At 40.6% G+C, this 14,988-nt stretch overlaps 1 protein-coding gene across 10 annotated transcripts in view; it reads left to right on the top strand.

Annotated features, from left to right (window-relative positions):
- Positions 1-14,988, top strand: part of fryb (furry homolog b (Drosophila)) — a 56,156-nt gene that overhangs the window by 1,319 nt on the left and 39,849 nt on the right. For 3 of the 10 annotated variants that reach the window (XM_046411628.1, XM_046411631.1, XM_046411627.1), the window contains exon 1: positions 6,986-8,181. The exons of 1 other annotated variant lie outside the window; for it this stretch is intronic. In XM_046411628.1, the coding sequence (XP_046267584.1) occupies positions 7,935-8,181 (247 nt within the window). In that variant the 5' untranslated portion in view covers positions 6,986-7,934. Of the gene's footprint in view, positions 1-6,984; positions 8,182-14,119; positions 14,814-14,988 lie in introns of those variants that run through there. 6 more of the 10 variants (XM_046411632.1, XM_046411629.1, XM_046411636.1 and 3 more) reach the window with 4 other exon arrangements.

Genomic DNA, 14,988 nt, shown 5'->3' with positions numbered 1-14,988 from the left:
ATGAGCATGGATCAGGATGATCATACCTCTCCCTTTTGCCTAGTTTTCATCTATAGCCTCATCTGGTCCCATTTCAGGCCCATTCCTCCTTATTCCCCACCCTCCCTCCCCTCCTTCCTCATGACTCAATCATTCTCCTTCTCTGTCTCTCCAGCTGTTTGGCACAGCCACTCGGCAACGGCGACCCAGTTATCTCCATTGTTCTGTGTCTGGACTTGTACGCTACAAGTAACACACACACAGACAACATGTCATGTGTGTCACGCTGTGATTTTGTCATGCTTCATCCCACCCATATATATGTCCCCAATTAAAAAAACTGTTTAAAGGAATTACAGAATATCTGGATTATCTCTCCTCTTCACCATCCTATTTTCTCATCAGGTTCAATTTAGGGTACTCCTTGATTTAAGATTGAAGGTATAGCTATAGCACGAATGCAGTGGAGCTACATTATGCTAAAGGATTTTAAGTAATTTAAGAAATTTGGGTTTCAGTCTGATTTAGATGTAGTAATCTCTTTTAATCACATGTATGTATGTAAGAATGTGGAGGTGTGTTCTAATAAACTGGGTGGGCCACTGGGACCACATAACATCCAATTCCCCCCCCCCCCCCCCCCAAAAAAAAAGAAAAAGTTAAAATTGCAATTTGGTAATTATTTTCATCTCCATGCAACCTGTAAAATTTAAGCTTAACTTTTCAGGGTTTATGTATAAATCATGATGCATTTTGTAGTTCATCTAGTAGGGACTTTAGGAGTTTTCCTAACCCATATAATCCTTTCAGTAAAAAATATTTCATAATCCTGGGCACTTAGCATCAAGTGTTCCAGTTTTACAGAAATGGTCTGAATGTTTCTTAATGTTTATATGATGATGATTGAGCCTCCACAAGCTGTACCATGCATTTGTTGAGTGCCTATTAAATCCCACCAGTGTATTTCTGTGCACTTGCCATCAGGCATCTGAATTGAAGGGACCATCTGGATAAATAGTGTTATGTCTTCAGCTGTACAATAACCAACCAATTTTGAAAGTTCTGGCAGTACAGTGTAGTTGCAGCAGTACTTTTCTCTATGGCAAGTCTTGTGCACCACTTCAGTCTTTGTGCAAGAAACAAATCATCCAGCCATCTTATCAGTAATGACAGGTGCATATGAGAGTGTATTTATATTTTATATTTTTGTGGACGGTAGAGAGTGACAGGAGAGGCAGGGGGAGAGAGAGGGAGGGAGTATGACGTTGTGACAAACATCTTTGGTTCAAAGCAGGAACTCTGTAGTGTTTTCAGATGTGTTGTTATGCTTCTGTCATGGTTCCTTGGTTTGTCATGGCATATTAAGGGCGCTTTTTTACCCTGTGACACAGTGCACAATTTTAGCTGTTGCTCAGTGACTTTTGCAGGCCACTGATTGCTTAGTTCGCTGTAAAGATGTTCTTGAGCTTTATCAACGTTCAGGAAAGGAGCAGAAACTGTCTTTGACCTCCCACACTCCTTACTGGTGAACCTCAGCCAGCTGGTGAAATATCTGTCTTTCCTCGCCGTCATCGTTGCCATAGATACCACCTGGCACCTCACTCCCACTGGATTACATAACCTGGTGTTTCTGCCAGACACGCACAAGTTCACACATATACATCATTGCGCGCACGCACACACACTGACATTCCTGAACATCACACACAGGTGCACTGAGATTAGCTTATTTTATGGGTGAGCTATTCTCCTGAATGCTACTTGGAAAGCAGCAAAATATTCTTTTATTATAAATCATGCGATAAGCCTTGCGCTAACATAATTAAATAGTTGTAGCGGAGAATGAATTTATCTGATTTGTGTGTTTTGTACGTTTGAGTTAGGCTTGAAATAGACTTGAAATAATTGTTCAGGCGATTGTGTTTCACTGCTGTTGTATTTGATGAAGCTATGCACTGGCTGATGCATTAGTCTACGCATTAGAGACCCCGGAGATAGTGTTACATAACACAACTCAGCATGTATGGAAAGGCCGATGGGCATTATGCATTGTGCGTTTGCATGTGCACCCCTGTGGCTAATATTTGTATGTTTATTAATAAATGTGGTCAACATATCACCCCTCCTTCTTTACAGAATTTTATTGACAATTAATAAGATCAGTAAAGTGTTATAGATATTGACATCACGAATCAGCCATGTGCCTTAACTGCATAAGCAGTAATAATTATTTCTGTCACGGGCTCAAGGGGGCACCATTGTAGAGCCAGTGCGTAGGCCTGATGATGATGGGAGATAAAAGGTGAAGGACATCTGACTAGTGTTATTGTTACTTCCATGATATTTAGCTGTATCAGCAGTGGCAGTAATCATAGTTGGAGCAGTTTTACTTATAGCAGCAATTTGTATTACTTGTGCTGTAAATGTTTAAGCCTGATACATTTCTACAAGAGATTCTACAAGACCTTAAATCATTTAAGTCTTTTTTAGTGTAGCTTATGTTTTCATATTGCCAGGCCTCTGAATTGCCCCCCACAATTGATCAAAAGGAAGGAAGGAAAAATAAAATGGCAATTCAGTTGAATAGTGTGGCTACTGCTTCTATCGTGTCTGATAATGATGATCGCACAGCTTAACACGTCCTCTAAAACATGTCAAGTGGGACAATGCAAAGAGTAAAAGAAATCACTGCAGAGAGAAGTGAAAGAAAAGTGAAAGTTTCTGAAACGGCATGTGTGCAGCACACTGGGTGCGCTTGAAATGCTGCATTCATAATGTCAGAAGCATCAACAATAGTATACTTGCAGTATGATGAAAGGCTGCTCAGGTGTCCTGGTTTAACCAGCAAAGCCACTGAGATGTCCCACTAAGTACTGAAAATATGCACTTGATCATATCATACTCTGAATACATGTCAGGGAGCATCTGGGAACCAAAATGTTTGTGATGCAAAGTTGCATTGTTTGTTACAAATAAATTGATTATTGTGATGTTGAGGCCATTCCTATCATTCATCTTACCCTTTCTTCCTGTGAACCCCAGAACTGGAGTCTTACTAAAGAGCATTAGCCAAAAGTAAACTTGTTTATGTCTTCAATTCTCCTGTTAGACCGGGTTGCTGAGCTTATTGAGAAATCTGTGCAACTGTTAACGTGAATACATATTTCAGTGACAGGAAAAGCAAAAGGCTTCCATTGGATGTGTCAGTGAATACAAATTAAATATGTGGGAGGATGATAATCAGAGAAGATGTTGTTTATGGGCTGAGCTGCTTTCACATCAGTGTTAAAGGGAGATAAAGGAACAAGCACATACCCGAAAAAGGTGTGTGGTGTCTGCTTCTAGTAACTTGTTTAGTGTGCCTAGAGGCACAATTCGTGAACCAAATGTAAATCATTATTTAGCTCCAACGCCCAAATTGAAAGCATTACTGCCATTCTAAAAATAAATTTACAGGTCTTTTAATACACGAACTGATGCTAAATGACAGCTAAATGAATGAAGTCAGTGGGTGATCAAGTAGAAAACTTGCAAAGAGGAACTAAAGCAGAGGTGATTGTTAATGATAATAATAAGTGCCAAAAGTGATCATGGCACATTCCTTGTGGCTTTCTTTGAACGTGGGCCATTTCTGTGTGAAAGAGGAAGCAGTTTTATATTTCAGACAGTGGAAAGCTGGTTGGCAGGTGTGATGGTGTGATAAGAGGAAAAGCTACAGTTTGCACTGAACTGTATAAAATGGGATAAGACAAAGAAAGAGGGAGGGGAGAAATCATCGTGATTAAGATTTTGACTTGCTGTTTACTCAGCTTTTCAGGGTAAAACAGGCCATGACCCTGTGGTTTGTGTGTCTGTTTGGATGTTTTTAGTTGTCCCAGTCAACAGAAGCATGTGTACACTGGGTGGAAGGTGATGCTTAGCTCATAATTCATATTTGGGTTGATTTATGTGCAACATCAGTTTACTAAAGCAAGAAAAAATTAGATCAAGGTTAAGTTGTTTTTTTTAGGAATAATTCTGATTATCATTTGTGTATGTGGCATGACAATTGGCCTCTACGTTTTTTTGTGTATATTTGGATAAAAATGCTTCTATTAGAGGGGATTTATCAGACTTCCTGTCCTATCTTGTTAATTTACATGACAGAGAGTGGAAATGGAAGAATAGATGGGATTATCCTAGTGGGTATGAAGAGTGGGACTGTGAGTGGGATTGTGCATTTAAGCTACTGAGTATGAACACAACTGACTAATCAGGTCAGGCAAACAAGAGAACGACAAACCTGAGTAGCTTGTCAGAGAACCCCAGTGGACTTCATTATCATCCATCAACCACCGTGCAACCAGAGCCTGTCAACATATCTCACCTGTAATGTTTTCTGTCAGCATGTTGTGGATTAACACACAGTATGCAGGAGATTGAAAGTTGACAAAACGATTGAAGATGAAATAAGCATACGCGGTTGAATGGATTTGTATATTTTCTCACTGTCACTGACTCGTGTCCCGCCCACCTCAGTATTTCTTTGTCAACACATTCCTGATGATGATTGGTCGACTTGTTTGTTTTCTTTGATTGGTTGGCCCAAGTTGTCAGTTAATGAAAGAACAAAAACAATCTTCTGTTTGTGTGCGGGTGTTCATGTGTGTTCCTGTGTGCGTAAGAGTGAGTGAGTCTGTCTTAATACTTGGCTGCTGTACTCCCCTCGGGGATGGCACGCCTCTCTAACTGACTTTGGCACTGTGCCTCCCTCTGCTTGTTTGTCAGAGTTAACTATTTCCTTGACAGATGGTTGATGTTGAAAGATGTATGTGGCAAACTGAAAAAAATGTCAATTTAAACATCTTAATTAAAATGTTTGCTCTCTCTAACGAAGTGAGAAAATAACCTCAGATTTAAAAAAAATAAATTGTTTCATGTCCATCAGTTACTCACATTAAGGAATATTTCTTTTAAACCACTGACACTGCACTGTACAAAAACAAAAATAGCTTCTGGTAATCCTCATGGCAGTTCCCCCCCTCCCCTTGTTTAAAGAAAAATACAGCTTTAGGTTTTAAGCCAAGGCAAATGTGCAGCCGCCGTGACAATAGCAGGTTACAGTGCAGACACATTGTCATGTTATTCTTTATATTTGGGTAAACCTGTGTGGCGGCTTTTAAAAGCGGATATGAAACTTGCTGTCGCTATCGCACCTACACACGAGCTCTGGGGTGAGGCACGCAGTGGAGCTGATGTCATGACAGTAGAGGCATAAACAGCAGGAAGGGTTGGTGTCTCCTGAGAAATACTTACTGCCTTACCTTCAGAGGAATAGAGAGTAAAATGCATGATGAACTTAAGTGTATTTGACACAACCAAATGAGGGATAAAGAAAAGATAAAAATGGTAATTGTTTAGGAACCTTTAATTCCTACTACATTAATGTCTATCTCAAGAGTTAAAGGATTTCTATATATGCTATGTAAAAGAGCTTTGTAACATTTCTGTTAAAGGGACATTTCACCAGTTTTTTGTAGACGTCCAGTCAGTGTTCATGCAGAGAAATCTGCCAGCCGTGCTTATGACTGGCATGTTTAAAGATCTCCACTTCCTTCTACTACACAAATGGGCAGCCAAAATATCTCAGATTCAAGCACTGCCACCTTGCACTGATGATGTCATTTGGAGGAGTCTTTGCAGAAGTAATCAGGTGGTGGAGCCGCGCTTGACCCAATTGCGAGCAGTGCTTAGCTGTCAAACATGATGTTTTAGCCCATTTTAGTATCAGCAAAAAAACCCAAACATTAACATACAACAGTGTGATAAGAACTACCAGCAGCATCCTGATGAGGAGCAGAAGGAGATCTAAATATTAACAACGCTAATAGCTAAAAGGCTAACCTACAGAATAAACAATGAACTACATAAAACATTCCAAAACATATAGCTTCCATGTTTTATTTCCTTTCCTTTTCCTTTTATTATTTTATTGCTCCCTGAGTTTGTATCTTGACCGACCCTTAATGATAAAGCAGTCTGGAGTGAAATGCACACACGTTTTCCGGTTTTCTAGTCATTCTGAGGCCTTTTTTATATTTCCATCTAAATATCAGGTATTGCCACCCTCAGGCAGTGGAAAGTTGATGAAGACTTTTGTGGTAATTCTTGCAGCCAACAACGGATCAAGTTATGTTTTTGAGCAGCTGCATGCCGCGTGGTTAACCAGAGACTAAATGTAAGCTGAAAAGCCTGTAGTTCTTCCTTAACATCATTCGCATCACCGTATATCCAGTGATGACGCTGGTTACAGAAGAATTTACTGAATACAGATTTTTCAGAAAGAGAACTCTGCTTTTTCAGTCATTATAGCACACAGTGAGGAATGCACTGCTTCAATTGATTACATTTACCATCAACACTGATTGGACATACACATACAAGTTTTCTTTTTAAGCAGTTTCCTGTTTAGAACAAAGTGCCCCTAAAGTGTTGAGGGAGTGGGTCTTATTTTAGCATTGAGAATGATGTTGCCTGCGTAACAGGACCACATGTAATTAGGGCTAAATCAAGACAGTACAGTGTACTTCCTGTGAGATTTGTTTTTTTAGATAAGGGGCAAGGAGGTAATTTGGGTTTTGAGGCCTGGATTAATTTCTGTTTTCTTTTCTGGCCCTCAGAAGTTTTAGCCACCAAAAATGATTTTTTTACCTCTAGCTATTTGCATATATTTACCTGGCTAGACACATAATTTTTATGTGCAGTTGTCACAGTTTTTTTTTTAAACAAGCTGCTCAGTACAGTAGATTAGTGTGTAAATGTATTCATGTAGCTGTGGGGCAGATTCCAAAGTGCTTGACAATCTTTGAAATACATCTTTTAAACAAGACCAACAGCTAACTTTCACAAAAACACTGTCTGCTCAGGATTCTTCCTGTTTGTGTTTGGCTTTGTTTCCCCTTCTATAAAGGGGTGTGTCTGCCCTCAGTAATCCTACACCATTAACACACTGAAGTTACTGTAACTGGCTAAACAGCTTCTACCAGTGAGTACAGGGGACTCAACATAGTCACACCCACATGCCATGTGTTGGCTGTCTGAGTCAAGCAGTTGCATGCCATTCTGTTGTGATTTTCTATAATGTGAGACCTAAAGGATGAAACAAGAAGAAGGAAACAGATGTGGGAGAGAGGACACAAGTAAGAAATAATTTTCTCTATTGTCAGATAGCTTGTAGTGACGAAAGGGAGGTAGCTGGAAAAAAACCCTCAGAGAGAAAGAGAAGACGGTGAGAGTGAGAGGGGAGAAGAGAACCACCCAAACTTACCAAACCACCCAATCAAGCCACGGTGTTGCAATTGGATCCCTCCCTTGTTCACCACCTGAGAGGAGAGAAACAGAGCTGTGCCTCAGAGACTCAGAGGGAGAGGGAGTGAGAAAGACAGAGAGAGAAAGAAACAAAGAACAGGTGAGAACAAAAACCAGGGCACATAAGGAGAAAACAGCTGAACTTCAGCTGAACAGGAAATAAAACTGGCTTTCAAACAAAAGAAGACACCAATTTTTTTTTTTTTTATAATCCAGCGCGAGAGAGTGAGAAAGGGATCTCGAGGGGAGAATCTGAACTCTCAGAAGAGCTGTGTTTCTGTAACAACAGAGCTGTGAGCTCACTGTCTCTGCATTGAATGAACTCCACATAAAGAGAAGAAACCCTTTTGAGAAGAAATTGGATGCCAAAATGTGGACATAAAGGAGATGAGGAAAATGAAACCAGGGATTTTAGGACTGCTTGATCAGTCTCTTTAAATCTTTTTCTTTTTCAAAGCGTTGCTTCTCATAAGTAAGACTTTTTTTAACCAGTGTTTTTGGGGGGTTTTTTCCTGCTCATTCTTTGCTCAAGGCATCATGTAGTATCTCCTTGCTGCGAGGGGGGGGTAAGGTTTTGACTATACTCGGAGTGGGTTGATAGTGGAGACATGTCTCTAGAAGATGTAGGAAGCACTACCAGCCTTGGGGCTGAAAGCAGCGCTTCAAACCACTGTGATGGCGACTCTCTAGGCCAAGGTCAGGACCAGGACCAGGAGATCCAGAACCAAAGCCAGGATGGGATAGTTCTGGAGCGTATTGCATCTCTGTCATTGGACATGTTTGACCCTAGAGACTTCACTGGGAGATTTACAAAGATCCAGTCGAGATCCAGAAAGAGGACAAGGATCATCGGAGGTAGGTGTTGGGCATCTTGATTTTTTTAGAGTGAACATGACAAGGGAAAACAGGGAGTTACTGGCATGCAACAGATTGCTTTTGTAATAACACTGGTTTTGTTTGAATGCGAATGCTAATTTGTCATGACCCGAGGGGTTTCTCATGCTGTAAATGGTAGGAAGGCTGAAGGTTGAAGATCTGGTTGAAATGATTTTCTACTTGGAATGTGGCTTGTTTTTTTTCTTATCCAACCTGGGATTTGAAAAAGCTGGTACCGTAACAAGGTTCTTCTTTGCTGTGACTCGATGACTTGACTTGACAAGTGTATTTGTTGTGGCTTTTCTTTGAACCTGTGAAAAGTGATGCCTTCGGTGTTCTGAGAAAACAAAGCACAAGATTACTCCACTAATCCTTATTCTACAGAGTGGGAAACAGACATGCCTATGTGGTCCTGGCCTGACATGTAAGCTTAGTTTTTCCCTCCCAAACCACTCATTCTTATCCAGCTAACCTTAACTTCTGGGAATTTCATGTCCAAACACTTTCAACTGTGGGAACATATGAAGACCTTAACTTGTCAGTCAAAGTATAATGAAAGCACAAGAGCAGTGGTGTCTACTTTTAGTAAGCTACCATTACATGGCGTTAAAAGTTGCTACCCTCGCTAGTCAGCACCAGAAATACTATTTGGCTATTAAAGTAAATTTTATTATTTTATTAATATACATGCTGGGGCAATTTCTGGAGCTAAGTGTAAGGACACCACATTGGTCCAGTAGCTGTCACTATTGCATATTTTTCCGTACAGTTGCGTACGCTTTTGCGTCATTTACAATATAGATAGGAACTTTCACTTAGGGGATAGGTGTTGCTGGGTGGAGGAGCACAAATTCCTTTTTGATTGTATGCTACACGAATGCTGTGTTGATGTGTTGGTGACATGTGAAGGGGTTTGGACAGTGGTTATGGATTCTTGCATGTAGCACACTGAAGAATATTAAGAGTCATAAATATCCTACCAACGACAGGAAATAGGAGTCACACTCTCTTATTTCACATTTTTCAACCAAGCATGTATTCCACAAACTTGTTAATGCGGGAAAAAGAAGAAAATGTCCTGAAACTGTGTTCCAAATCAATTGCCAGGCGGAATATTTTTACAAAGCAGTCGACCATCCAAAGATTTCCTGTTTCAGTTCAATTGTGGCCATTCCCTTTTTTCTGGAGAATGTGATTGATGGTTATATTATACACAATATATTTCTTGGACAACGTTTAACCCTATTGATTAAATTGTGCTCAATTTTGACAGTTTTATGAATGTTTTCTCACTTTTAGATTGGTCGACTAGTTTATGTTTCAAGTTTCCATTTTAACACCTTGGAGATCAGTGGTTAGGAACATCTTATCCCTAACTTTAAAACAATATCACAACAGTTTTATTTGTATTTCATTGACTACTTAAACTCCCAAACTTTGCATTCACACAGTTGAAAATTGTGTCCTAAATTATGGCCTGCGTATCTGACTTTGTAACCTTTCAGTTGCAGGATGATCTTCTTATCTGTGCAAGTTGTCCTCCGCCCTTGTCTACTCTGTTAAAAATTACAATAGTATCAGTTGACCTCTCAATGGACAAACAGATGCAGGCGAACAATGTTCCTGTCTATTTCTGTGAAGGTGAAAATCCAAATCATTTCAGAGCATTTTTACATTTATGAACTGCATTTATTACTGCTGTTGTCCAGAGCAGCCCAAAGTTACAGTTATGACAGAGCAATACTTTGTTCTTAGGTCAGCAACATCACATTAATAGTAAGGAAGGAGCAATAAGAGTTCATGTGTGTCAGTACAATAACCTGCGGCACTTAAAGCATAGTGTTGGAGAGACGTGGAAGGAAAGGTCATGAGAATTGAATTTCAGCATAATAGGGCAAGTAGAGCAGAAAGGTTTTGGCAGTCATTTGGTACCTGACTATACATTTTTCAGTGGGATTTGGCTGCTCTTCAAAAGAAGACAGAAAAGTGGGCGTAAAGCAAAAGGGGAAATCTGGAGTGAGGTAGTGCCTGTTTAACCACCTGCACAAACATGTCTTTCAGAAAAAAAAAACCCCAAAAAACAGTGAATGCTGGATAAATGAGCACATAGATCTTGAACGTCAACACAAGCGATGTCCCAGATTTGACTATCATGGAACTTATGTGCTGTGATAATGCGCATGACTGAGGCTTTGATGTTGAGCAGACAGGTATGCCTGGCATGAAAACTAAACGGACACACACATTCTGCGCGAGAGTCATCTATTTGATAAACCCAGCTGTGTCAAGGAGACACCACTGTGTGAACTGTGAACCTCAAACAGTCCCTCTGTGGTTGTTTGTGGCTATTTTCTCTGTGTGTGTGTGTGCGTGTGTACGTGCACACATGCTTGTCTGCGATGGACCAGTTAACACCCACAACCACATGTCAGATGGAAATAATAGAAAGATGAGTGCCACATGTTTGGTCGTGTTCTCTTGTGTAACCGATGTGATTTATGTGAGTCAGAATGATCTCGAGCTGTTTATTTAACTCAGTGAGTAGTAGGATTTAAGTGCAAATATTTTGATAGTTTACTGGTTGTTGGTAATTTTACGGCAAAAACACAAAACCTTTCTGTGTTGTGTGTCAACATCAGCAGCAGCAGCTCATATCGAGTGTCGCCTCTTGATTCTGTGAGTAACTTGATGTCAAGTCAAAGGAAAACTTGGCTGTTGTCGTGTAAGTGAGTTTGTTCTCTGCAAGCTTCTGTCTGTACTCTGCCAAAGTTATCCAACAGTGAGGCGCCCACCCTGCTAGCTCCTCAGGTATAAATAAAAAAGCCTGAAATCCCTAAAAAAAGGAAAAAAGACTGTTCAAGGGGTGAAAGAAGAAGAGCAGTTATGTAGTTCCAACAAATCCAATAGAGTGATTCAGTATTTAGATTAAGTAGCTCATGGAAAATAAATTGGTCTGAATTTAGAAGGCTATGCCTGTTATTTCTTTGTGTTGGTTACATGTTTAATCAATATTTAGTTCACTGTATGTATCAGACTATATTCAGTAAAACAATATTAAAGGAGTAAGGGCCAAAAAATTTGATGGGGACATCCCTAAAAGAAACAAGTCTAAGTGTGTGTGTGTGTGTGTGTCTGTGTGTAAGAGTCACATTCCAACAGCTGGCATGCCCAGGCCCCTGCTCAGAATGTGAGGAATCCTAGAAGCTCCATAAGGGTGTGTGTGTGTCTGTGTGTGTGTGTGTGTGCGTCTTCACATCCATGATTTTTATTTGTAAGCTGAATACATGTGTGTTACTCTATGTCAAATATTGTAGGTCATGAATTTGCACCCTGACAAATGCTCGCCCGAACAGCTGTTCTCTCTTCACAGGAAAAAAGAAAATCTCATTTACAACATTTCATTTAAGCTGAAGAGCATTTGCCAAAGAGGGAAGTGGCATCTTAACTGGGAAATTTCTATTTCAAGAAATGTCGACGTTATGCTGGCCTGCAGTCAGCTTTTCCCCCTCACACAAAACCTACATGTGTCAAGTCATGTTTAGTTTTCCCATACATGACAACTAAAACCTCCCACATGCCCACAGCTGGCACATGAAAATTTAACCTAATCAAAAATGTGAGGAGAAGGGTTAAAAGAAACTGTAATCCTTCACATTTCTCTTGAGCCAGAATTGTGACTGACAGATATTATCAGGTCAGATATTATTTAGTAATAATCTTCAGGTTCTACTTCCTGATGCATCAGCATGCAGAAAATCAGAAAATGTTATTTGCCGCTGCTGTTTGGCCTGTACCGGACTGCACCGGAGTAAACTGAAGTTGCAGACAGGAATAGGCCTGCAGTGGTTCTCTGCTATATTCCTCCTCCTTTGAGATTAGACTGTAATTGTCTGTTAATGTGAACCAGGCCATCTTGCTCTTGGAAGCTCTCCTGTGAGCTGCAACTTTACATGATACTCTATCTTATGCACTTTCAGTACCCCCCTCTTCTCTCCCCTTGCATCCCCCCTGTTCTCTTTCCCTCACCCATTCACATGTCCTGTGGCACTGGTGTGGTTCATTCAGGGAATTACATGATGGCCCTAATTATCCACTTGTACTTCCACTCTTACTCATTCAAACGTAGCATCATCGGCATGATGGCCATCATACCTTTTCGTTTAAACGGGCAGTTATGTGGACGGCCAAGGGAGTATGTAACGGTTTAAGGCAGAGGGAGAGATCTTATTTTCTCTCACTACTGCCTAATTGTCAGAAGGTATACTCAAGCTCTGTAAATGGTCTCTAAAGAATTAATCCACAGCAGTAGGGTGGAAGCTTAATATCTGCCGCAAGCAAAGTGGTAAATGTTGGTGTTGGCGTTGAGTAAATGTTGAGTGGGGTGGTAAACAAGTGAAACTGCTGGATGAGTTTCATCAAGCCAACACAGTAATAAATAGTTTTTACTCGTAAACTCTCTCAGGCTAGAGTAAGCTAATGCTAGTGCAGGAGCAACTGAGCGTTTTGATTCAGTTTGATTTCTTGCCGCCATTATTGCTTCGTCATCACACATCTCAAAACAGCAGAGCTAACTAGCTTGGAAGGTACATAGCTCACTGAAGTTCATTTTTCACTATATGTCCTGATTACATATAGCTTGTGTATCTGTAATAGCAGTCACCATCATTTATCGTGTTGCCTCAGATACTTTAATTATTGAATTCCCAAGGAGTTAATTTAGCTGAACAGATTGTTGTGAGCGTCAACGCTGTGTAGAAATTACTGCGAGTCACACAAACAAGTTAACTACCTCCGCGGCAACACCCTATGTCATTGTTGTCATTTTATCACCTGAATCACTGTCATCCATTTCTGCTGTTGCTGTTAAAGAAGTTCACTGGTTAGAGCTAGACTGATAAAGGCTACATGTTGGTGTCAGCATATGTTATGATAGCCGATAAATAACATGAATGTACCTTACAGACAACTAGGTTTGAGGTTATTAAGAATCAGCATCACCATTGCATAATTTTGTTCACCAGAGAGATGGATTTTTCTAGTGTCAGGATGTGTCTTGGTCACTATCTAAAGAAGCTGTTAATATGTATTTATGTTTTGAAAAATTACAATCAGCTGCTAGTTACATGAACTCATAATTAAGCCAAACTTAAAATGTAGCAGACTGATACAAAGAGGAAGACTCCAGGTGCAGTTGTCTTCAGAGATGCTACAGTCGTTCATTATGTATGAGTACTTCCAGAGAATTTCCAATCTCATGTCTCCAAAGTGCCTTTTGAATATCTAATAGTCATTGATCTTATCTCAGATAGGGATGTTTTGTGTTAGCAATCCTCTGTCCAACACAAAAAGCCCAATGCATTGAGTCATATAAAACACTATCTCCAGTGTGTTTTACTCAGAGAGTTGTTCAGATATACCTGGATAAATTTACGACAAATTTTCACACACAGTGGTTGCAGAAAAACCAATGGAATTTAACTATTGGCTAAAATATGTTGCACTGACTGAGGTGTGACATTATTTCAATTTCAATCATTTAAGCATTTTGTTCACCTCAGAGCTTTTCTAATGTGGATTTTGGTGGTTGGACAGTAAGACAGTGGTGGTCTTTTGACAAGTTTATCTCACAGAAACTGTAAATGGGGGCAAAAAGTAGGATTTTCAAAAAGACCCCATTAATCCTCAGTGGAAATTACACTCATGACAATAGTGCATAAGTTTGAAGACTTATTATTGCACTGCACTGACAAAAATAAAAGTAACTTTTCAACAATTTAAACTGTATATTTCATTGGGGGACAATGTAATGCATTGATCAGTTGCTGTTCCTGACTGTTCATTGGTGCTGACTGCCTTTCAGTGCTTCTCTTGATCTCTTGGTCTCATTGGTCAAGGTGGGCTCGAAGCTCGCTTAGTCAGCATTTGTTGCGAAACAGATGTGGACAGCAACAACAGTGATCAGAAAACATTACATTGCTGTCCTTTGTCTGTTTCATATTAATTACTCAAGTATCCCTCATTCCTCTGCCTCTTCATTGTTCTCTAATATTTTCCTTCTTTCATCTTCCCTCTATGTTCTGTGACCACCCCCCATGCAGTGCAATCTACTGTATGTTTTTCTTTCCCTCCCTCCCTCTCCCTCTCTTTCCCTCTCTCTCTGTCTTTCCTCTAAGCGGATTGGCTGCTTGCGTCTACCAACATCTGTGTATCACTGTCCTGAGAGAGCAAAACAGAGAGGGGATGGGGGTGTTAGCCAGCTAGATAGCAAAACAGCACGCATGCAAGACTGAGTGCCGCTTCCTTTATTTTTCTCTTTGACACACACTCTCTCTCTCTTTTTCTTTCTTGTGCACGCACACCAACAAACACACACGCGCTCAGAAGAAGACAGCCGCAACATCCGCATCACTGGTTGCCCACCCGTATCCCTCCCTCCTTTTCTCCCATCTTTCTGTCACTGGTTCTGGCTGCAGCACTCATCCTGCCGTCCTGTCCCCCCTACGCTGTCTGTCACCGTGGCCACATAGCCTCTGCAGCCATGGCGACCAGCCAGCAGGATTCAGGCTTCTTTGACATCAGCATCAAGTCTCTGCTCAAGTCTTTGGGAGGGAGTGAGTATGGCTAGCACATCACAGTTGTTGTTGCTGGTATGCCAAACAACTGCGTGATCGGGTCTGAGCGCTGAGTCGTCAGCAGATCCTGCAGTGTAGACTATGTTTATTTTGTTTGTGTGTGTGTGTGTGTCTGTGGGAGTGGATGAGGCTGGAAATTGGGCAGCATACGGTA

Source organism: Scatophagus argus, chromosome 14 (assembly GCF_020382885.2).
Source record: "Scatophagus argus isolate fScaArg1 chromosome 14, fScaArg1.pri, whole genome shotgun sequence".
Classification (NCBI taxonomy): domain Eukaryota; kingdom Metazoa; phylum Chordata; class Actinopteri; family Scatophagidae; genus Scatophagus; species Scatophagus argus.
The sequence above is the reverse complement of the archived record's forward strand: the minus strand, read 5'-3'. Positions and strand labels throughout refer to the sequence as shown.